We start from the raw sequence: 25,792 nt of genomic DNA, 5'->3' as shown, positions 1-25,792 counted from the left end.
AGGAGTTTCTCTCTGTTTTTAACATCCCTGTTTCACAAGTAACTTCCCCTGCTCTCTTGGCCAGGAGCACATGTTTTGAAATGACGTATTCACACACTGAGACACTTTCAGCTTGTGTGTGTGCGAGCGCGCACGTGTGTGTGTGTGTGCGTGTGTGCGTGTGTGTGAGAGAGACAGAGTTTGTGGTTTTCAGGGCTTTTTCTCTGGCTCCAGAGACCCTGGCCAAGTCAGTGGTGAGGTTTGGCTCTCTTCTCTTAACACAGTGCACACACAGTCTTGAGCTCATACAGACACACATTTCTTCCACTCTTTCACCGCTTTTTTTTTCTACCACTTCTTCTGCAGACAGCGCGCGCCCACCTTTTCTACCTTCTCACCCCCCCCCCCTCTGCCCCCCTGCAAGTACAATAAACCACTGCTCATTTTAATAGTCTCCCAGAATAAACCTCCGTTATATTGCAGCACACCTCTAAAGCACTAAACTCCTTTTTCCCTTCCCTTTTTCGCCTCCAATGCAATAAACGCACCCTCCCACGCTGACACACAAAGAATGCATCTCCTTCCACTTCTTAATGAGACAAAGAACCATTGATTTAGCAAGGAGTACAAGGAGTTAGAGGTGATCGATCTTGTTAGGCCTGTGGACAGACTCACGGGGGCTGCAGGGGGAAGGAAGCAGGGGAGGGAGCAGACTGGTGTGATCAGGAGATAGCATCCCTTTAATGTGGTCACAGGGGCTGCAATAGGTTGATCTGAATGTGGCCTGCGTGACATACATGGCGTCCACCCTGGCAGATCAGGACGAGAAAGAGCTTTGATAAGGTGGGCTGCAGCTGAGAAGGACGGGAGAGAGAGAGAGACAGAAAGAGAGAGAGTGAGTGTGGGGTGATGAAGGAGAGTGAAGGAGGGGGTGATGGGATTGAGATGGAAGTGGTGCAGTGATGCATGAAGTCTCGAGGAGTCTGTGTGTGTCTGCGTGTGGTGAGGAATTTCATGGTGAGGCTGAGGTCTGCCTCTCGTGGTGTGTATGAGAGCCAGCTGTCAGCATTTGTGTCTTCTGAGGTTGTAGTAAATATATATTTGTGAGCCGACTTCCCTTCTTCCCTGCCGCCATTTAGAAAAACATGTGAACAGTCAAACAAATCCCAAAAACTAGCCTGGAATTATCTGTAGTTTCCTGTTGTGTTTGGACAATACAATGTGAAGTACATCTTTTTTTTTCTTACAAGTCTTATAAAAATGTGAGTGTTTATGGTCTGCGTGACGCTCAAAAACAAAACAAAACCTGTCCTTTGCTTGCAGGCAGCAATAAAGTTTTACCTTTTCCTCAGTGCCACTGACTTATTGGGTACATTTGAAGTTTAATATTGACTCGTGGTTTCCAGTGCAGAGCATCTGTAAAGGTAACCCTTCTGTCCTTGTTTTTTGAAATCGCTACACTGGAAAGAGCTTTCTTTAGTTTAAAAAAAAAACAGTTTTGTTTGTGTGTGGACGAAGAGGTGCAGACAAAGAATAACTTCTTGTTTCTGGAAAATGTTCAGCCTAGTGCTGGGCATTAGTTTGCATAAAGGAATGTGGTTTGAATTAAAACCCAGAGCACCCAGTTTGGTAAAATAGATTATTGACTTTAAACATCTCAGAGAATAGTAAGGGCTGGAGGTAGTGAAAGTCAATCAAACCAGCATCACTTCTGGACATCGTCTCCAAACCTGTGTATGCCACGGTGACAGCAATAAAAAGCTATAAAAAAAACACACAAAAAAACTGTTGTATTTGACAGCTTACCCTCACACAGATTCTGCATTCTTGCAAACAGCCAATTTTGTATGATGCTACATCCCTGCCAAAAACTAGACAAAAACTAGAGGAGTGTATTAAACAATCACAACATCGCATTACATTAATCGAGAGAGCTCATAGCTCTGATCACGACGGCGTTTCGATTTATTCACAGGCCCGTGAACGCAGCAAAGTGAGTGGTAAAACACACTCTTATTAGTATAAGTGCTATTGTGATAGCTTAATATGCTCCCTGGGTTTTTGGCAAGAATGTGGCGCTACAGTTTTGCACAATATCATAGTTACAGGTTGGATGGATGCATCTTATTCGAGCGTGGATCTACATGTTCTTATTTAAATAATTTTAAATTTCTTTGCTGTACGGTTTTTCTAACTCATGATCCTTTTATTTACTGTAGTGATTTTTAAATACCTTTATTTGAACTTGTGCACCTTTGTGCTTCTGTTTTGATCACTGGGAATTTCCCTTCTAGAGACCAAATAAACAATTATTTTAGTCTTTTATTAACATGCCACATTTGATGCAATTTAAGTCCCGTTTTAGTGAAGTAAGATGACATAATAATTCAGACATCCATTGTTACTGAGACCTACTCCGACTAAACAAAGTTGCTTTTCTGCTATTGGAAAGTTGTGGGTTCCATCTGAGCTGTATCCTCCGTCACGTGTCAATGTGAACATGGTTTGAGTAAGATGACTTAAATTAATCCAATTTAACTTACACATGCTTATTATAAGCACTGTGTTTGGTAGTAAAATGTATTTTTATAGAAAGACAAATGAGAATGAAGATCGGAGGAGGAGTGGGAGTGATGTAGCTTTGGAAATGACGGGGAAGAGAGACGGGGGGGCCGGAGGGTGTTACTACTACAGAATCTAACAAAAACAAAACGTCTCAACCTCGGAAGTCTCTTTTCTGTCATCATGTTACGTCTGCACCTCCACGTCTATAAAACTCCCACAAAACCATCTGCTTAATGTCCTGGATGTTAGACTTTAATTACACTTTCACAATGCAGCGTTTGCTTTCCAGAGCTTTCGTGCGTTCTCTTTTACATCACTGTTTGCACAAAGAAACGCTGCAGATGAGTGCATGTAAACGTTCTAAGCACTTCACGGTTAGCCCCGAGAGGATGTCATAATTTGCTGAATCCTCCTCACCGACTCCCTTGCCCTGTCGCGCGGCATCCGAAATGAGAGACGGAAAAAGAACGTGGGGACATATGGTACGAGGCCAAATGATTGCAGACGTGCGAGTGAAATGTGCGATACGCTTATTGTGGCTTGGCTCTGCTCTCCAAAAGTGGTTTGGAGGTGGTTATTAGCTGCAGCCGGATGCTTCTCTGTGGAGCAGAACCTGGCAGTCGCTGAAGCCCGTGACGACAGAGCTCTGCCCAGGCCGGGGCCTTGTGACCGGCCTGAGGTTTTGAAGCTAGCCCCCTTCCCAGCACGGAGAGCGTCCACAGTATGGTGCACATCTGGGCTCCACGATGATTGGCGCTGGGCCCACTTGATGTTGTATAATGATCTACACTAAGGTCAATGAGTAGTCGTCCCAATAGATATTAATCAATTTTTTACATTTCAGATTTTTAGAGCAAAATATATAGGAATGATTTGAAACTGACTGAATCAAATAGCTTTGGATTTACCAGAGATGGACGTGAGCGTGTTTGTGCCCAGAGACGCACCTAAGCCTTGCACAGCTGTTACATGTAACACACACTCACACACACACACACACACACACACACCCATGCACATCATGTTGAATCCATCATGGCCCTTGTGTCCTGAGCTGCCAGCTGCTCACTGCTGTGATGCCACAATTGTCCTGTTGCTACGATACACACGCGTTCACAGAGCGCCTCACCCCTTGTCACACACAGTCTGTTTTCCCCCATATGTTAACAACATGCCACTGATTGTACGCATACAAATCAACATACAAAAACACACAATGGACTCCATGTTGTGCTCCACATGCCTGCTCATATTATACATTATCAGAACTCAGGGGGTTTTTTCTGTTTGCTTTTTTTTTTTCCATACAAAGAATGACATTTCTATACTAGATTGTTGGTGTAAAAATCCATATTTCAATTCAAAAATTACATTTTATGTGTTTAGTTATTTGCAACACCCAGAGTGGCATATTCCGAGCATGTTTTTTTTTTTTTGGCTAAATTATGACTACATATTCTTCTTCTGCTTTTAATTTGATCTGTTCTTACTTTTGTGTTTGCTGTGTGGTCGTGGCCACAAGTCTCTTCGCTGCATGTGAATTTAATTGGGCTGGAGGAAATGATAAAATCTATGTCTTTACGGTCAACAGAACGGTACGGTGGACTAGGAGGAATGAATTAGGCCTTAATAAGAGCCTTCAGCTGGCCTGCATTGTTTGGTCTGGTGTCTCTCGACTTCCCCTTGATGATACTTCATAGATTCTCTATTGGCTTTAGATAAGGAGAGTTTTCTGGGAATCAAGCTCAGCGATACATGGTCATTAAACTGGGACTTTCAGTCGTGTGTGCAGATGCCAAATGCTGTTGGAAAATGAAATCAGCATCTCTATAAAGCTTGTGAACAAGAGGAAGCATGACGTGTTGCTGGACTTCAGACTTTATAAAACACGATGGACCACAAACAGCGGATGACATGGCACCAGAAATCTTCACTGACAGTGGAAACGTCACTCTGGACGTGGAGCAGTGTCCTCTTAGGCTCTGTGGCCTCGGTTTCGAAATAAAATGCACAATTCTTTGTTGAGGAGCTGTCTGCAAACTTTTGAGTGGACTTTGCTTCACAATTCTTTGAAGACTGAGGTTTTCCATGTAAAGTAACGTTCAGTCAACATTACAGTAAGATGCTTCCATATAACACTGTGCAGGACATAATCACAAACACATCACTCTCTGTGCATTGAATTAACATTATATTAAAATTCACTGTTTGAACTGAATCAACAATTAAATACTTTACTTCGTACTTTATGCTATTATGTTTACATTTAGTTGTTTGAGGTTCAGAGATACAGCCATATTTATTATGATAAAACGTGATTTTCGATAAGGCTCCTTTATCAGATTAACAGTACCTCTTGAAAATATCAACCTATAAGCAGCTGTTAGTCATACTTTTCATTAAGTCCACATTCCTGTATCAAATACTGTCTTTTGTTTGTTGGTTCTATGTAATATTCTAAACTTAAAGTCACGTTTTTATGATGAAATCATCACAATAAACAGAATTAAGGGCTAGGAAGCAGCAGTTTAATCTTAATGTGTTTCTCTTAGTGAATTGAGTTACTGAAATAAATGAACTTTTCCATCATATTATAGCTTATTGAAAATGGATATCTCGGGTTTAAAAATTGTCTGCAGTTGCAAACGTGGACCAGAGGGGGCAGAATTGAGGGCATGTGGTTAGTGCATGACAGCCATTAGAGGGCGCTGTCTGCCTGTTAGCTTCCTCGCTGTTCTGGTGTGGCATCACTTCATCCTTATCAGTGGGGATGGCTCTACAGCAGCTCCTGCCTGTCTTCTCTCTCATCACCTCCCTGCCTGGCTCTCCCTCTCTGTTGTCTTTTTATCTCCTGCCTCCCTGCTCTTTCCCTGCCTTCTCCCTCTTCCTACCTTTTTTTCTTTTAATCCTCACCACCTACCTTCCCTGCCTCTCACTTCTCGATGACTGCCTCTGCCTCCAATCACACCTCTGCCAATTCTTGGCCTCTCACTTTGTTTGTTTTTTTTCTCTTTTTTTTGTTTCTTCTTCTTCTTCTTCTTCTTTAAAATGTTCCCCCTCTAGAGCTCACCTTCCCACAGCAACACCAAACGAGTGTCCCCCTTTTTCAGAGCCTCACTTCATTTCTTCCTCCCTCCTCGTTTCTGGCTCTCTCCTGCTCTGTGCATTGCTCTTGCCCCCTCAGGGCTTTGTTCTGCCTTAATCAGCAGCTTAAGTGTTGCATTCTCCACCAGACAATATCTGCCATTCAGCCTAGCTCTGTGTAAATAGGTGTGCTCTGTTTGTGCTCCAGCGGGCATGCCATGCCAGCCTTTGTGCGGTAGGGGCAAACGGACCTGCATCCCCCCTGTCTTTGAAGAGCTGCCATACCAAGCTATGTGCTTGGCCAATTTGAGCAGCAGAGTGAGGGATTCGTTTTACATTCAGCCATTCTTGCTTTTAGTCTCCCTCAGCTTCTGACATCCTTAACCCATTTGTTCATCAGAAGCAGCCTCTAGTTTAGTTTTTCCGTGTTTGGTTATGAAAGAGCAGCGGGAAGATTCTGTGCGCAGGAGACCGGCAGCCCGTCTCCCCGCCACCTGGCACGCTCTTTCTAGAAAACACTGAAGGCCTCTCTGCCCAGCTGGATGATGCTTGCTCTCAGACTGGTGTGTCATATCCAGCGAGCCAGCTTCCTTCCAGTACCGACCATCTGTCTGCATCCACAGTGACAACCTACCTGCACACAGAGGGGAGGAGCAAACGGGGAGGAGCTGACGGGCAAACTGTACCGATGTCTGAGCAGATACACAAAGCATCTCCCTTTATGTGACGTGCAAGGCTGTGTTTGTGCGCAAGAAGAAAAAAAAAAAAAACATAGCACAACATAAATCTTAACATTTTGTTTTTATCTTTCAAATTAAAGATCAGTTGGGAAGTAAAGACAGCACATATGGATAAGTATATCGACACAGGACAGGCAAGTGCAGGAAGACGGGAGGAAAGTAAGCGTGCCCGTACTGGTCCATGCCGTCCATGCTATCTGTCCTCCTCAGATGGCCATTTGGGCTTGTTAATCTATCGCCTGGTAACAGAGACAGCCTATCAACAACAGCCACGCCCCTCTGCACATGCTCATAGAGAGAGGCTCATTTGGATCCTTGAAGAGAAAACGCACACACACACACGCACACACACGCACACGCGCACACCCACACACACACGCACACACACACACACGCGCGCATGCACGCACACACACATGTAAAACTACCCTCAAATCCTGGCCTGTCATTGCTCTCCATTGTGTGGCTGTGGTTGCTTTCTCCTGGTGTGACTGCCAGCAGATGGCTACCATGGAGCTGTCAGAGACGGCCTAGGGCCCCCACACACATGCAGGGACACACACTCATACAAAAGGAGTCTTATTGCATACAGAACATATGCACAGTGCCCCGCTGAATGGTTCAAGTATTGGCTGTGTAGCATTTCTCCAGGTCTGCTCATTCTTTAGTTTTCTACAGTGCGCTTTTTATGCTGTCAGAGTTTTTGCGCACAAATTCACACAGAGGCTTCTGATGGACTCTGGAGCCACAGGTGCCTCCCCCCCACCCCCCATGACCCTTCCTCTGTACTGACTGTGTAATCTCATAAAAGGGACGCCCTCGTGCATTAGCATGTCCAAAGCTCGTTGTTTTTTGTTATTTTGTGTGTGTGTGTTTGTGTATCCAGTTATTCTGAGTTGTGCTTCTGCCTCTATCTCTTGCATCTTTGCATGCATGCATCTGTTCATGCGTATTTACGTGTGTGTTCCTCAGCGGTCCCATGTGAGTAGATGGAGGCGTCAGGCCTAATGGAGTCCATCATCCCAGTGTAAAAAAAAAAAAACAGCTGCGGCAGCTGGCGGGGGGGGGGGCGCGCTATCTGGAGGTGAAAGGTCAGGGCTGGGGTGAGGAGTCGGCTGTAGTAACACAAGATTCCTGTAGTTGCTAATCATAGCTCTGATGAACGGCTATAAAGAAAAAGGGGGCAGCTGGTGGACAGGAGGCAGCGTGTGTGGCAAAAGACAGAGAATGGGAGTGAAGGGAGGGGAGGGGGATGGAAAGAGGAGAACGGGGATTCTTTACCTCGCAAATAATTACCCACACACACAGTTAGGCAAGGAGGCAGAGGGAGGACACAGACTGTGATCCTGGAGGAGCTGTGTATCAGAGACGGCCAGCACAACAACAAAGGGTTCTATCAATGTCTTAAACTCCAGAAATATGCACAAGGCACTCACATGTGCCAAGAGAAGCACCTGCATGCTTCGTCACTCTGCCTTCTCCCTTCACGCACACATACAGAGATTGTTGTGTCTGCAGAAAGCTGGAACTAATGACAGACTCTGTGTTGTGCGTGCTCACTCATCTGCCCCCTGGACACACTTTACCCACCCAGCAGAAAACAGCTCTGTGTGTTCTTTCCCTCCCTCCTAATTTCTTTTTCTTTCTGTTTTGTTCTCCCTGGATCCCTTACTTTCTTCGCCCCCCTCTTGAGACCAGACTTGTTTTTTTGCTGTGCACTGCTGTATATCACTGTATATCTTTTCCTGAGGCCTGAAAACAGATATAGGAGTACAACATCGGATTTGGCTGACACCAGGTATTCCAATCTTCCAGGTTCTAGTAAATAAAGTTTGCATGCAAAACATTTCAGTTGGTTATAAATGTGGAAAATATTGAACCTCCGCTGCAATATGGTTATATTTAGCATCTATTAACGCGTCAGAGTTACAGACAAGTATTGTCTGCAGTTTGAAGGGAACTAAAATGGCAAAAATATTTCCTGCTGCAAAACTGATATTGTAATGATGCTTACCATTTCAAGGGCAGGGCAGCGTTTTAAAATAAGTTGAAGAATCCACTACTGTGGTATAAATCATTAGGAGTGTTGATTCAGATCTACATATTTACAGATTGCAGTTTGAGCTTAGAGCTTCTTGTGTTTACTGACTATATTCACAATAGAATTGTGAATCTATTCCAATTTTATTCAATTCTGTAATAAGATGCTGCAGCTTTTTGCAACATTTTGGGCTATTGTAAATCTCCTACAGTTGGTTTGTCTGTCATAATAACTTAAAACCTAGATAATAAAATAAAACCCTCTTTTAACATGAAATGTTAGAAGCTGCAACTAATATAGTCAAAGAGCAGATTGGAAGATTTAGATCATGTAGAGGATTTTTAATCTGAGAATTATTTTTGTTTCCTTTAGTTGTGTGTGTCAGGTGTTTTCATTTCGATGACTCTGCCCTCCGTCTTTTTTTCAATTACATGATCACTGGCTAGTGCACCTTGTTGCTTGAATTCAACAGGCTCCGTTTTGCTGTTAATTCAATAATTTCAACATCGAGACACAGCAACAAGGTAGAAATATGTACTGTCTTAAAACAAATGTCCTCATGTAAATGACCGTTTCAACAACTGTACAAGTCGTATTCTTTGTTTCTTTCACTGACGGTTTGTTGGCTATACTGCGCCCCTGTAGTATTGTTTTTTTTTTACAGGACAGCCTTTGGTGGTGTGTGTCTATGTACTTACCATTTAGCATGAATGGGCCTTAAATCTGTCTGTGTGTTGATATTTCCTGACAGATTTGGCAGATGATGCAGCAGTTTAGCAGTTCCTGGCAGGATTTATTATTGGTACTTAAGAAAAATCAAATTTTCAGTCTGCGTTGGTCCTATTCATTCATCATTTCAAAACCTTTTTTTTTTTGCCAAATTATCTGAATATCTTTCTAGTGTCACAAGGTTTTAGCTTCACTTGTACAGAATACAAGTAATAATTGAAGAAAAACACAGGAAAAATACAAGTAGGTGCAAAACAAATTGAAAATCTGTCCACAGTTTTGCTTTGTAGAGAACAAACTGTGTTACCTGAGTTTGATTTTTAAACAGATTCCACTTAGTTTAATCTTATAGGGTTCAAATCTTTCAAGCGTACCTCACCAAAGAACCAAAAGTGCATGTCAATTTGAATCGGCTAAAGTGCGTTCTCAAATTCCCGAGGAGCAGGAAATCAAGAGTGATTTATGAGATGCTTATATTAGGTGGATGGCTGTGTGTTCTTACATTTAGTTGGGAAACAGGCTGGAAAACGGTCAGCTTGTTTCTGCTCTCACAGCTGGGCTTAGCAGGAAGAGGCCAATCGATCGCACTCTCCCTCTTCCTGTTGAAGCTGTTAGTGGACTTGGATGGAAGACACGCCTCTAGTGGTTTCCAGCTGTGTGTGCGTGGGTGTGTGTGTGTTTTATGTATGTTCCTTCATTGTGCATTTGTGAGCAAGAACATATTTTTCTGAAGCTAGCATGTTGTCTGGGACCAAGCAAAATTAGGCACATTTTCCTATGTAAAATGTATTCATTTTGATTTATTGACACATATCCTGGTTCTTTGCATTCACAGTTGGTGGTTTACCTTGACGTTTTGCCAATAACAGTAATAAATCCAATCTGCTACAGACTGAGTTGTATACGTGACTGTCGGTACAGTAATGTTTTGTATCCATGCAGACTCTTCCTGGTCTGTGTGACAATAACCTGCCTGGAAGGAGGACACACAAAAAAACCTTCAGGGGTCAATAAAGTATCGTATCTTTGTTGGGTCACTCGTGTCCTCACATCCTGTTCCCAGGGCAAAACAAACCCAACGAGTGACAAAATGTTCACGATGATACTTCAGATTTAGTACTTCGTATCCTTTGAGCCCAGTCCTTCAGGATACACGTGTTTGTTTTATCGACGACATCCCCGGCAACCGAAGGCCGGAATAATATCCAGGGGTTAGTTGCATCAGCATTCGCTTCGGCTGAGGCGCTGACCTCTAGCATCCTGCACTGCTGGGGGCGGGGGGGTACTTTAGCTTGTGTACACCACCTACAGTATATAAGGGTCTGCTGAGTCATTCTGAAACCTATTAGCAATTATAATGCTTGCTAAGGTATTACTTTGGACATGGAGCTGAGGCTGATTATGGTGTGCTCCAAGGTCATGTCCACCATCATTTATGGAGTTCTCTTGAAATCTTGCCATACTGTGTAATCCACAGTGGATCAGTTCTCGTCTTACAGAGGAGGCTTATTAAGCGATAAAGTGAATTTTGATTATTCACTATACTTTTTAGCTTTGAGGGTTCTAGTGTAACTAGTGTAACTGGGCATCCAGGCCAAGTTGTCTTTCTTTATAAATATTAAACATTTTGAAAAGGTTCAGCCAGCACTGAAATATTATCAGCCTAAAGACAGCTGATAGAATAACTGTTGTATGCTTGTACACTGCTTTAGGTTTGTTGAGTTTGTATGTGTCAAAGTGTATCCATCCAGTCAACCCCGGATCAGCCTCGGTGGAAAGATTGCTTCTGTGGGGCTTCCTGTGCGTCTGCCCTTGACTGACCCAAATGTGACCTGTGTTTGGCCCCTGGGCCTCCTCTGAGCTATTGTAGGGACCTCTGCCTTTGTTGCGAGTGTGCACATGGAGTATGTGTGTGCTTGTGTTGGTGGTGTAATTTGAGTTCCAGGTTAGGACAGGACTGCTGTACGGTTCATCCAGGCAGAAAAGAAAACAAAAAAAAAACAAGACACAGGAGCCTTGGGGTAGGCAGAGAAAGGAGGAGGGAAGTAGTGGGACAGCTTAACGAGCAAAAAGTAAAGAGAAAGGGACAAAGAGTAGCAAAGCTCTTTTTTAACTCGGTGTCTTTGCGAGAGAGATGTCAGTATGTGTCAGTTCGCTCCACTAACCAGCCTGTAGCACGAGAAGCAGATCACTCCCCTTCCTCCTCACACGTTCTTGCTCCCCTTCTTGGTAACTCTCTCTCCGCTTTCTTCGCTCGTATCTTTTGGTGATGGCTTTTCTGCCTCAGTTGAGAAGAAGCGAAACACTCCGCGGCTCAAGGGAAAATGACAAGACTAAGTTAGAGACCAAGCAAGTGAACCCATCATCTCTAAGAGGCTGGCAGTGCGGAAGTGCAGGTCTTCTCCCGATCGCTCCACGGCTGAACGGGGAAGGGTTGCTCCAAATGCAGCGGGGACCAGGGCCCCGGGAGGCAGGGCCACGCTGCCGGCTCTGCTCCACTGTTCTCCTCGGTGCTGCGAGGAGGACAGCTCACAGCTCTTCAAACACAGACGGGATCAAATCTTCAAATCCCCTGGAAATGTCAGCCACGATTGAGGAAATGTCAGCAGAGCCGAGAACGCACGCAAACACCTATCGACCAGAGCACGCACGCACACAGGCGGTCGCGGCCAACGCCATGAAAGAAGAGCACTGGGATATAAGGCATCCATTCCCTGTGGGTAAAAATAAGCCTCATGTCCTTATTTTTTTAGAAAGCCCAAGGGAGAACCTTTGTTTGCTGGTTGTTGTTCACAGTTATGACGAACTTCTAATCTCTAGCATTTTCTCGTGAATAAACATCTGCTTTAGCGCTCACAAACATCAAGTGATGCAATGCAGAAGTGAAATACATGGCAATACCAGCAAAGTGAAGACTACAATGTTTTACATTAAAACCAAACAACAGCAAGACATTTGCAAGACAAAAGCATAAAAAATGTTGGAAACTGACAATAATAAACCAACTTGCTCAGTGTATTCAAAAACACCAATTGCAGAGTAAGGTATTAGCTCAAAAACAGTTTCTGAACATGTATTTCCTGGCTGATTATGACGATACAAAAGGAGATTTCCATGGAGTTTTTTTTCTTACAATTTCTCCTCTTACCTTTTCCCATAAAACAAAAATATTGAACACCATGTGAAAATACGGTGAATCAAAAGTCTTTAAACGTAGATCTTTAGGTGATCTCATCTTTGGGGAGTGACATCATGCCGGGGTCGTATTGATCTCTCCTCACTCCTGCTGACTAACTTATCGACATCCTCAAGTGTATTTCCTGTCTGGCCTGTCAGCAGTGTTTATGGATGGCACTGCTCCCTGGTGACTCACACACATAGACACACACACACACACACACACACACACACACACACACACACGCACATGCACACCGAGTAGAAGCTATAACACGGCCCCCATGCAAACAGGAAGTGTACCCCCAAGACTATGTTACATCATGTTATAAAAACAGAGACGCACGCATAGACGCTCATCCCCACCACTTCTTATTGATGCAGTGCTTGATCCTGGCCTCCTCCTTAATGAATCTGGCAGGTGCTGACCTGCAGGTGTCGTGGAAGTATTGACCGGCGTGGACCTGAAAGCTTTAGGTCAGGAGGATCAGAGGAGAAAAAGTAATTCTCTCAAGGTGCATGCCGTTTTGAATGATGTGCTTATGTTCTGCTCCATCATTCCTCTGAGGTGGCACCGAGTCAGAAACCCTAGTTTGTGTGAGCAAGTTGGTGTCGGCGCCGTTTCATGCAGCTGACAGATGAAATGTTGGTTAAAGGAAGCTGTGAGTGCCTTGACTGAAAAAAACAATATAGAAGACAAAAACACACACAAAAAAACACAGAACCATGTACATATTGCTGGTGAAACCTGCAGGCTGTCTTAATGTTTGTACATTCCCGTCAAGGTCGGCACTCAGCTGCTAATGTCTTGTGATCCTTTAAGGGCAACACACGCTACTCCACACCGCTTTTTAATTCCTGCTGGCAGGCTCCCTCCATGCAGTGCAGCATCATCCATTACCAGCTTCCTCCTTAGCGATTAGAGAAGATAATGCTGAACTGTGGAATTAACCTCAATTAGTACTACCTCTGTAGATCTTTCTCATTTCACCTCATGACTCCTGCTCTGCATCTTAAATGTCCCTGGTCTATTTCTGGTCTATTGAGAGGGCATTTATCAGAATGGGCAGTGATATATTAATAATGGCGTTACTTTATTTACTCTGTGCAGAAGATAAAAACAATACTTATAGCTATTCTACTTGCCTCTGTTGTATTGGGGTTATTGTCCTTCTAATATTAAACTTCAAACTAAGATTTAATCTTAATCTTACATTTTAGTTCAGACAGAACAGGACAACAAACAATTATTTTTAGAACTTGCTAAAATTACCCACCGCTGAAGTTCAATTATTGATTTTGACCTTTAGCTGAGGTGACACACAGAAGTGTGTTTTCCTTTAGCAGCCACTACATAGCGGTAATGGTAAATACAAGAGCGAGAAAGGGGAATTTAAACTTTTTAAAATCTTGTACTGGACTACAGAGTGTTTAGTGAATTCCTTGTGCGAATGTGTTCAAGCTGAAAAAACTGACAAGAGTTTCTATGAATTCTAATAGAAGCCTGTTTGCAGAATCACCTGCTAATTAGCAAATTAGCATGCTTACATTAACATTTAGCTCTGTGTTGCTGGGAAAGCATCTGTTGTGATTCTCTTTTTTTTTTCCCATACGCAACAGGTGTCTGAATATTTGTCACTTTAACAACTTCATACATGGCTGATGTGTTATATCACTGCTAAATAGTACAGATCCCTACAAGTCATACAATGCATTAGCCATGTGTATGCTTTCAAATCTCTAATGTGTTGCTCTCCTCCGTCTGTTATGGTGGTTTGTGGATACATTTTGTGGGCTTAAGTTCCTCCTGTGCCTGTTAGTGTTACTTTCACTTTTGTCTCGCTACCCTTAGCATTTAAGTCACTAATTTGGCACTTTTGTTCATAAAGAAAAGAAAAACAGAAGTGGTTGAAAGAAAACTTGTAATCGGGTTTGTTGTGTGTTTTTCTTAGAGCATGGCTAATCCCCTGGCTCAGACATGACTATTTGCTTGAAAGTTTTTGTTTATTTTTTGTTCACACATGACATTGTAAACCGAAGAGGCACACCCAACTTGTCAGGTGAGGAAGATAAACTATGAAATGAAATAAAGTGAAAGAGGGAGTGCACCCTGTGGCTGTCTTCCTGGTAACTCTTAGTCACACAAGAACCCAATAACTGTGTGGCACAGTAATTACAGTGCGTGGGAGAAGTGGATCATTACCTTGTACAAAGGGTGAGTTTACTGTTAAGTGAGGTCTCTTTAAATGCTTTTTAACTGCTGGTGCTGCTGTAAAGCAGCTGTCTGGGCTTGAAGAGAGGGCAGGTGGGGAGGTCTGAAAGAGGCCGTTGAGACAGAATAAAAAAAAAAAAAGAAAGAAATTCTCATGACCAGTTGGTGAATTTACATACAGGCCAACAGCCGAAATACTTGTGGTTTTTTTATTTGTGTGTCGTAGTTACGGTTGTGGGTTTTGCCCACTCTGTAACTGGAGGAAGAAGCATTCAAATACCTTGATTTTCACCAACACCTGCAAACATATGATCACATCCCTCCACTCTTCAGGAGGGGTAAATTAGAAATTTGTGTGTGTGTGTGTGTTTTATTTTTAGCAGAGTGTGTTTAGGAGAGGTAGTAGAGCCTTGTCAGTCTTCAGGGCTCTCCTCTGCTCTGTAGTACAGTGTCTACAGCTCTTGCTGAAAGCTATGTATATTTCATAAGCCCAGGGTGCCTTTTTGTCTTAAGATATGATGCACCTCCCCTGCCTGTCTCTCTGCTGATCGTCAGTGGAGGGAGCCATCACAGACTTTTCTCTCTTGTTTTTTTTTTTAATCTACCCCACTCCTCTCTCTCCATCTTGACAGCCACCCTCTGCTTTTGCCTCTGCTTTTCATGGTCAGCTTGTCTCTGTCGTGAAGTCTCATCCCACTTCCCTCTTTCTGTTGTGGAGTAGAGCACATCCAAAACGACTGGTTCTGTCAGGCGAAGCCATTCTCTCAGTGTCTCTCTCCATCTTTGATTCTGTCTGTCTGACTGTTTTGCAGCTCTGTCACTTCAGGGAAGGGCCACTTTTTCACCTGGAGCTGCATCCCCCCCTCTTCAGTTGTTGTCTTTTTATAGCAGGAATCAGAGTGCTGTGACAGTAGCTAAAAATGGTTGCACCGCTGACAAAACAAATCTGCAATTAATGGCTATATTTGCAACATCAGGCTCTATTTATGGTGAGAGATTTTTTTTTTTCCTTTTTTGCTGGCTTTGCTTTTTCAGCCCCAATAATGCTTGAAAATCACAGAATCCCAATCGGGTTATTTAGTGAAGGGGTTGCATTTTGAACTAATTTCTTTTAATACTGCTGATAGCTTGCATTACTTTCTGTCCTCTTGGGTAATTTATGCTCAATTTTTGTCCATTTACAGTGCCATGAAAGTCATTCGTCCCATTACACGTTGAGTTTGTCGCACTTAAGCATGACACAGTTTAATATCATAGACAAAAAGCTGTGATGATTTCATTTATGAAACTAAACAGCCATCCAAACTAACCCACATTCATGTGGAAAAGTATAATATACTATAAATATAATAATATAATCATGAAATGACTCTGATTGTCCAGATTTTTTGCTTCAGTCTCACAGCAACACCAAGGCCTAAATTGACATCCATTAGTCAAAAAAGGGTTTCAGAGTAATTTTTAAGGCTTTTAGGCTCCAGCAAACCACTGCTAGAGTCATTTTCCTTAAATGAAGAAAACATGGAACAGCAGAACTTTGCCAGGAGTGGCGAGCCTACCAGAATTACTCAAAGAACACAGGAGGCCACAGAACAACCCAGAGTAACAACTAAAGCACTGTGGACCTCACCTGCCTCAACTGAGGTCAGCATTTATGAGTCAACATGAAAAAAGAAAATGGGCAAAATGGCAGAGATGGGAGAGATCCAGGGCAAGGACTGTTGCAGAGTAAAAAGAACACGGAGGTCCATATTTATCTTTGCCATAAAACCATCTAGATAAACTTTAGCTTAGAAAATATTCTGAAACTTTTTATCAACAGTTGACGCTTGGCATGAACTGTTGATGCCAAGCGTGTCACAACCAGTTAATAGGTTTAGTAACTTTTTAAATTCGGGTGTGGTTAGTTTGGATAACTTTTTATTACATTATTATTATATTAAAAAAGCTTTTTGTATTAATTTAGGTTATATTTGTTTTCCATAAACATTTGGTTGATGATCAGACACATGTATGTGCGACAAAAATGGACTAAATAAATCAGTGCTGCAGAAAAGAAGAATTTGTGGCCACCGATCACACTTTCATTAATGTGGCTAGAAACAAACTTTGGACGTAAGACTTAGCAATTGATATTTTGCGCAAACAGGTAATTTTTTATTTTTTATTTTTGCACAAAATAACCTTTAATTATGTGTCTTTATTTTTATATTTTTTCAGGCCAGTGCTTTGGTTTCAAGTAGCACTGGAGCCACTAAAGAGGCAGACTCAAGGCCTTCACGACCTGCGCGGGATCACACTCCTTCATGCCCTGCGACCTTAGCGCCAGAGAGAGGAGACGCTCCACTTCCCAGTAAGTGCTAAAGCCACAAATGACCTCCTTTCTTCCTAAATTCGACCTTATTCATTTCTCTTTTTGCCTGAACTGTATGTTTGGTCTGTTTTCTGTTACGTTTTTTACAAAATGAATTAAACATTTTCCACTCAGTGTTGACATTTGCACATCCTATCAGAGAAAGTTATTTTAAGTTGCGATCCCTGTCGACTTAGCATTGTTCAGTCCTGGTTCTAAAATGAGAGTATTCCAGCTTCTTTTCTGCAGAAACCTCAGTTTGAGTAGATAGCCTTTGAGATTTTATTAATTGCTCAAGCAGATTGGTGGTAAATGTGCATTCCTTTTTTTTTGGTCAGATTTGCAGAATCTGCTAGTTTGCATGTTATCCGTTCATTTTGCTTCCCTCACTGCATACCACTGAGATGACCTAAGATCAACGGCCCACAGCAGATACATTAACATTTGCTGTTTGTTACCAGCCAGAAGCAGCGTGTTCTCACTTTAAGTGTTTAATGCTGTGTTGCTGGAACCTGTTTGTATTTTGTTGCCATGACTTTAAAACACACTTCTCTGCAGAACATGCAGAGGAAGTTTAGTTTTAACTACTACAATGAGTCACACACACACACGCACACACACACACACAAAAAGTCACTCCCATCAGTTAGCACTTTTTTGACCCGACTGCTATGGAAGCTCAAGAAATTGCGAGTCCCCAGAGAGATGAAGCAACTCAAAAAGTTACAATTAATAGTTTTGAGGCCGTCTCCTAGACATGTGCTGACGTGTCAGCTCTGTACATCTGTTTAGCCATGTCCCATCACCTCTGTATAGTTCCACAATATCTGCACTTCCTCAAACAAACTATGTTAACTCAATACGTCGACACATATCTTATCTCCACTCTGACTCCGGATGAGACAGTAGGGATTTGCCTCTAGTTTGCTTTGCAAATATCTGGTGCTCCTGCTTGTTTAGCCAGCCTTTGACTGCATTGTTAAGCAGCAACTGCTCTAAATTATTACTAATTCAAATCTGCAAAACCAACCACAACGCATACAGGAAAAAAAACCAAAAAAAAACGCAACACATCCTCTGCTTTTGATCAGCTAAACATTAAAGATCAGGAAAAGATTACAGGTTAAACTGTTAGCAATGCTTTATTTAAAATGTATATCAGATTTAGGTAGTGTGAACCTTCTTGTGATGCTTCTTCCCATCCTCTTGGTCACAAACTCGCTACTTTGTACTTCATACACGCGTGCATAAAGGAGGAGTCTGTCTGTGCTGTGGATTTTAAGAGTGAAAAGAATGATGTCTGTCTCCTCACATCAGTGTTGCTGGATGACTTTTTGGTCGCTGTCTCTTTGTCTCTCTCTCTTTTGTGTGAAGTTTAAATTTATTCTCTCCACCGTTTGCTTTTCACTTTGCTGCTTCAACTCTTTTGCTCGTCGCTCTCATGCTCAGGCCTCATTTTCCCTTTTCTCTAAGGCTATTTCTGTTTAGCCATGAGGGCCCCCCTGTCATTTACAGAAACTCATCTCAAGCTCCCTTTTCAACGGATCCCTCACATGTACTGACACACACACACACACACGCACACACACACACACACATAGGGACACTCTTGCACAACCACAAGGTGCTTGATTAAACAGTCATGACAAAGGGGCCACCCCACAATAAACAGACACACAGGCATAACACTGAACGATCCTCTCAGTGGTTCATTGCCGGTTTGAAATGGGGTTTTCATGAGTTATTTAAGTGTTCTCCATCATGAGTGTTTCGCTGCAGCTCCCACCGACATGACACGGACCATTTCCCCCGCTCAGGCGAGAAACATGGCATAACGCATGACTGTGGCGTTTACGAAGTGGAATAGAGAAGTGAAGAATCCAAGAGGCATAGTTTTATATGATTTAGTCTGCGAAAACTGAATCTATAGAAATTATGTTTGTTGCTTACCATATCATGTATGTTTAAAAAATAAATAAATTAATTAAACAAACAAAGTTGGCTTAAATGATCTGACATGTCACAGTAATTTGTGAGAGTTTTGCACGATGGAGCTGCAGCAAACGGATTTGCTGAACATCACTTCAGAAGGTTTAAACCAAAATCCCATCTCTGCACGTTTTGTTCACTGTGAACTAAACCTGGTCTTTACCAACCACACATTTATAAATTACTTTATGAATGTTATGAATTACTATAAATTACTAAAAATAAATAGTGAATTAGCCAAAATGGCAGTGACTCACTTTGTTAAAGGTGCAGCATGTAACTTGTTACATATTTGTTAATATTGTCATCGTCTCGTGACTCGTGACGGTAATAATAGGAGCAAGTAATCCGTTAAAACGTCAAGCTCCTCCCCATGCTACAGTTGCCGTTTGAAGACATGCACTGCTCCCAAACATGAACAACCAATCAGAGGAGCGTCAGTCAACCTTGTACTAATGGCAGAGAAACGACTTCCTGTTCCAGGGAAACTGTTTATCTGCTGACATCGGTGACCAGGCTAACTGGCTTGAGCAGTTAGGCTCTACTAACAGGGAAAAGCTGTTGCATAGCAGAAAGCAGAAAGTGGGAGGTTGTGAACAGTGCAGATACAGTGGTGATTGACAGAGCTAAGGCCCTCCCCCTGGCCCTGATTGGTTGTTTTCAAAGGAGCGATGTAGCTGTGTAGATGACAGCAGGACCACTGGTTTATTGACCATGATAATGAGCTCACTGTTCTCCAGTGGCCCACAGGTCAGAATTAAATTGCGCACCATTTGCTTAATGTTGAACAGGAGGCCTGCGTAAAGGACCATGCCACAAACAAATCCGATGTAAATGCATGATGCTGTCATTTGAATATAGACCAAAATCTCAGAGGAATATGTCCAACAATTTGTAAACTCAATGCCAAACAAGTGGGCAGAAGAAAGGCGGTCCAACTTGGTACTAATAAAATCGCCGTTCAGGGTACATTATAAAAAATATATATATATATGGTTAGGAAAACTGTACCGTTCTGAAGTTCTTTATCTGCCTTGACACGCATACCTTCATCCTCACATTTAGACATATCAATGTTTTTGATATGCTTGTGGTGTAAGTGTGGCCTGGCAGAGAGATCACACATGGCCATGATGTGATTGTCCTGAGTGTGTTTTGATTGTTGCAGCACAGCTGGACTTGGCAGACTTGGCAATGTTAATCACTTGGACGCTGGCCAGTTCGATACAATTGCAATTATCCTCTGCGGGAGCCTGGAAAACCGCTGAAGAAAGGGTACGGCTGAAGCCTGAGGCAGGCAGAGAAGGTTTCATAATGTTTGGCATCCCACGTCTGGGACGAGGGGTGGTCTCTGTTGATTTAGGAGTTTTGGTAAAAATGTTTAAAAAGAGGAGGGGCTTGGAAATTGGCAAGTTTAGTGATGCTCCAGAAAACATGCAGCGCACATGTAAGACTTATTTTATCTGTTGGGTTTAGAGCAGAGCAGCAAGTGGATTTATTGAAAAATGGGCTCAAGATCCATGGACTGTGAATGCAGGGAAGTGGACTTTTTTGGGATAAGACTAAAGGATGACTGAAGACGCACAGTGTGGAATGCCACTGCTTGATCCCCTTCCTCTGCTTCCTTCTTTTTCGTCTTTACTTTTGTCCCCATCAGTGGGGAAGTGGGGAAGGGCGGGTTAGCTTCCGGTGACAGTGACGTGCCTGCGTCAGCTTTCTGAAGCGCAGCAGATGGAGGAGCCTTTTTTTTGTGTGTGTGTGTGCGTGTGTGAGTGATTAAAATGCCGCTGAAGAACATACTGAGCCTCTTGGCATCACCACACTTGGCTCAGCATAACCTTGCTGCCCTCTATTTCCCAAACTAGCGGAGCATGCGCGTAGGTGATCACCTTTTCGTGACAAGTTTTAGCCGCAGCCCCCGACGAGCGGATATTAATTAACAGCGTCCCCGTTGTCTTTTACCGAGTTGATTTTCTTTGAGTGGCAGGAGGGCTGCATGGCCTGTGTGGCTGTGTCTTCACTTATCTGTTTGAGTAAGTCAGTAATGCACCGATCACAGGATTTTCGAAAAGCAGACCTCTGTTCTGCAGCGTGGCGCCAGTCCGGGCGGGCATGTGGGAGTTAGTCAGGAGACAGTGGGTTTGGCTCTGTGCCACGGTTATTAGCCACTCACGGGGTGGGCATGGGCTTATGCCTTGACTCAATCACTGACTTTGTTTGTGTTTTATGTGTTTGTTTGTGTGCGTGCGTGTGCGTGCGTGTGTGCGTGCGTGCGTGCATGCGTGTGTGTGTGTGTGTGTGTGTGTGTGTGTGTGTGTGTGTGTGTGTGTGTGTGTGTGTGTGTGTGTGTGTGTGTGTGTGTGTGTGTGTGTGTGTGCGTGTGTGTGTGTGTTTGCTAGTCTAGCATTCAAGTTGGGGATTCTCTTATGGTCACACTGACCTTATTGTGCAGTCACTCCTGGTTGATTTGTCCCCTCTCCAACACATTCCTCTCCCTGAAAGGCTACGAAACAGACTATTAACCCCGCTCCCTCCGCTTCAGGTCTATCTCTTTCTCTCCCTCTCGACTCCTATCACTTTCTCTCATCTTACGTCCACATGAGTTTGATTTAGCGACTTTGGTTCGAGCCTTGGAGCCTGGGACAGTACGCTTATACGCGGAGACCTATAGATTCACGGCCAGCGGAGCATATCATTACTTGGCCATAGCTCATCACCAGATACATCAGCAGGCTGGCTAATAGATGCGAGCTGTCTGCATTCAGGAAGTAATAAACCCTTCATCATTTCGTCCCCTTAATTATTTCCTCCTCACACTTTGCATAAATTGCAGTAAACGGTGACAGGAGAAAGTATTTCAGAGAGAGTTTTTGTTTGACGAAAGCAAACCACGTATTTTAGGACAGTGTTCAGTGTTCATTGCATGAGGTCTACCTTATGAACTCATAAGTGTTACATCTGTCAAATGACCCAAAATATGAGGTCAAAATCACGATGAGCCACCCAGAAAAACAAAAAATAAATGACTTGCAGTATCTAGTTTTGGCTTCTGCACAGCTCTTGGCATAGTGATGGGAAATTGCAGCAAATTATTTGAGAGATAACTTAGAACAACTTACCACTCAACTGCACAGAGAAACTCTACGTAATTGTACTGAGACCAATTAGTGCTGGGGGTGATCACACCTAACCTGATGTGCCAGATGTTTTTTACTCGGAACCATCTGGGAAACATGCTATTGGAAAGTGTCTCGAGAAGCTGTTTTACAGGTGATTGGCTAAACCATATATCACAGTCTGTATTAAGCAAACACCAACAAAAAGCTCAATGAACCATAGCCAGAGGAACTTGTTTCTAAATTAATCTCCAGTAAAAGCTATTTGGAGGAGAGAAGTAAAGAACAAACAAGGAAAGGGCCTCTGTTTGGTTTTCGGCCATCAAAATGAAGAATTTCACTTATAAACATACTTAATGTAATTGGCTAGATACTCGTATCTTTTTCCAGATCACTGTTCCTCCACAAGGACAAACCTTCAAGCCAGGTAAGGTGATTTGCTTATATATAGATATTTATGCAGCTCTAACAAAAGTCAGCATGTCATTTTTAAAAGTATTTAACACAAAATGTATCTTAAATTCCTGCTTAAATATTTAATTTAGGCTTTATCGAGCCTCGGTCTGACTTCATCGCTCAGCGTTTAACACCGAGTTCAGGCTGGAGACTCGTCTCAGCAGGAACTTTGTCAGACGCAAGCAGTCAGAGAAACCTCCCGACTCTGACCTTTGACACCCCTTTCACCAGGAAACAGGTGTTTTAGCAGGGTTACTGCTTCAGAGCTTGTAGCTTGCAGCAAATTACGTCACGGCAGATAGAGGAAAATGAGCCAGTTTTATGTTGTTGTGATGTTGTCCATCATATAGATTAGCTACACACTCTTTCTACGTCTTACAAGGGTGGATTAATTTTGTCTGGTGCTTCTTTTGGGCGCTACCGTCAGGTTTTCTTCCTTTCCACCTGTCTTGCTGCCCTCACCCTCGTGACTTCATTTCTTCTTCCCCTCCAGCCTCCCTGTCACCTCCTCATCCTTGTCTTGCTGCTTCTGTATCCCTCTCTCCTTCGCCTCCCTTTAAACCGTCCTCCACCGTCAGGCAACTCAGCCGAGACTAAGTGCTTTTTGGTGTCTCTCTGCAGGTGGGACTGTAATAAAGCTTGTCAGCAGGGAGGCATGGGTCGCGCTGTCACATGCTCTTTGCCTCCCCTCTTTAACTCCCTCCTCCATCTCCCTCCATTGCCTGACCTCCCACCGCCACTCTCTTCCAGGACTCTGCGCTTTCATTTTTACTCTCTCATTTCTCTGTCTTTTCTTCCCCATTTTGTCCTGCTCTTACTCGACATTGCACTCCTTGACTTGTGTCTCATGCCCCTGTAGCTCTCTGGTTTCCTTGCCAACGGCACTTTCAGGATGGTGATGAAGAGAAGCAGCAACAGGAGACACTTGTCTGTTTGTAACAAGCACACACCGAAGCGCAGAGAGGCACAGACTTGCAGGCGATCCATGTAAATGACCCCAGGTGAGCCTGCATTGTTTGTCCAGCTGCTCCTCCTAACACCAGCTCGTGTTCCCTCGTAAAGCAGCAGGTCACATGGAAATCAGCTTCCTCTACACAAAACAGTTCTTTCTTTTATTTCAAAGCCGTGTGCTCACTGTACGTCCTTGTTTGTCTTATTGTGAATGCTCGTTGCACCCTCACACAGCTTTTATAGGTAACAGCTCACATGCTATTTGCATGCCGCCGTTCTCCAGACAGGTTTAAACCCATTTTCTTGTGTGAGAAAGCTTTCGCATTGTCTTTCTTGTTGTTGCCACAGGATGGCAATGCTGAGACCCAAAGGGGGAGCCTTCTTCTACCAGCCGGCTTTCATTCACACACGCATTCTCGCACTCACACGCACGCACGCACGCACGCACACACACACGTGCACATACGGCTCTCTTTGGTTCATGTTAGCCCGGGCTTGTGTAAGGTGACAGAGCGCTGTGAATAATTTAGTCCTGTCCATGTTAATGGCTGACAACTAACGCAGCCTTTCTCCTCTGCAGTCGGCCCATTAACAGCACTTTCAGTTTCGCTCTCGCTTTCTTCTTCTCTTCATGCGTCATCTTGTTGGTGTCTACACATTTTTATTTATTAATTATGTTTCTTTTCACTAATAATTGTATAACTTATGCATTGCAAGAATATTGAGGAGCTATGTTTTATAATTATCACATTGGCATATATTTTAAAACTTTCAAAAGTATGTTGTTGTTTTTTTACTTTATTTGCCAATTTAGCATAGGGCTGGCCAATAAATCAATATCAACATGTATCACAATAGACATGTGATCAATGTCAATATATAATACATACCATGGGATTTTCACTAATTTCACTGAACTGCACAGCATTCTGGGAGATGTAGGCAGAGGAAAGGTTGTAGCAGCTCAACCTCTCACAGCCAGCTACGGTTTGGTATTGAGTAATAACTCACTCTCTCTTTGGTTACCTACCAACAACTCACTTGCTGACTCTTTGGTTACCTAGCAACAACTTTTTGAGTAACTTGCGCAGCAGCAGTTTAAGGCTTGGCTGCAGTTGCCTCATGCTTAAAAATAAAAACAGCGTGTTGTGAAAGAAGAAAATGAGTACAGCAGCTTATTTTAGGATGCATTTTTCAGCCATGTCGTCCAGCCCCAGTTGAGCATAATTAAATGTAAATAATGCTGCTGAAACTTTTCTTTACCTTGTTGAACACATTTTCTACTTACTCACTAGCGCCTCCCTATCTCTGCCTCAGCCTAAAGTCTTTTGCAGCCTCTAACAGTTTTCTTGAAACATTTTTTTTATTTTTTTTACCTCGCCCTTCTTGAAACTTCACCATCCCTCCATCTTTATCTCTGACCTGTTGGGTGTGTGACTTGGTTTTCATGATGCAGTCCATATTTAAATTTGTGTAAAAAAAAAAAAAATTCATCACTTTCCTTTTAACTTCATAGTTGTATGTATTTCCAATGAAATATATTTGACTCTTTGCTTGTAACATGATGAGATGAGAGAAAGGTCGAGAGTTATGAATGCTTTTGTAAATCACTGTTTGCGTTTCAAATTTCACTCTGAACAGAACATTCATTTCAAGTAGAAAGTAAAACTGTGTGATTTAACTAAACTAATTTAGAAAGAATTTGGTGTGAGAAAAGGGCTTTTTTTCACTCAGACTTCTTGGAGCATGAATTATCACATTTTGATCATTGGGTTTAATGCAGACTTAACAAAATCATTCAATTGTCTCATAGACATTATGTATTTTATAGAAACAGACGTCTTTCTTAACTAATCTGACACGGCAGATGTTTTTTTTTTTTTTTTTTTACACTGAACCATCCAGAATGTTGTTGGAAATGTTTTGGAAAAGAGCCATCACCTTCAGATATCTCTTAGCATGTGATTACATAGACCATCTGTCTTTACCTGTCATTTTGAAGCTTTAACAAATCAGATAAATGGAGTGGATCCAGTTGGTATGTCGGAAAAGTTCAAAAAAAGTGCAAAAAAAGTAAAGAGAAGCTGTCAGTTTTCTGTACTTCGGCGCTTCAGCAGAATACATGCTGCCTTTGCACTTGATTTGGATTATATAAGTGAAACAGGACAGATTTCAACCTTTGAATTTAATCTCAACTGATCTCAGTTGCAAAATCTACAAGGCCCTTGGAAAAAAAAGTAAATGTTTTATTTAGAAAGTAAAAAAAAAACATAAAAACTTTAGTCTCTTAACATTTTAGAGAAAAAAATGATTGAAATTTTACAAGCGAAAGTGAGGCCTTCACAATAAAAAAAAACGTAATTGTCCTGGTTTGTGTGTCTTTTCTAAGTGTTTTGTGAC

At 42.7% G+C, this 25,792-nt stretch overlaps 1 protein-coding gene across 1 annotated transcript in view; it reads left to right on the top strand.

Moving 5' to 3' along the window:
- Nucleotides 1-25,792, top strand: part of gse1b (Gse1 coiled-coil protein b) — a 182,426-nt gene that overhangs the window by 34,439 nt on the left and 122,195 nt on the right. Inside the window, exon 2 of the mRNA XM_008405919.3 lies at nucleotides 16,748-16,880. Within this exon, the coding sequence (XP_008404141.2) occupies nucleotides 16,748-16,880 (133 nt within the window). The remainder of the gene's footprint in view (nucleotides 1-16,747; nucleotides 16,881-25,792) is intronic.

Source organism: Poecilia reticulata, chromosome 3 (assembly GCF_904066995.2).
Source record: "Poecilia reticulata chromosome 3, P_reticulata-male-v2, whole genome shotgun sequence".
Classification (NCBI taxonomy): domain Eukaryota; kingdom Metazoa; phylum Chordata; class Actinopteri; order Cyprinodontiformes; family Poeciliidae; genus Poecilia; species Poecilia reticulata.
Note: the sequence above shows the minus strand (reverse complement) of the source record. Positions and strands in the feature narration are given on the sequence as shown.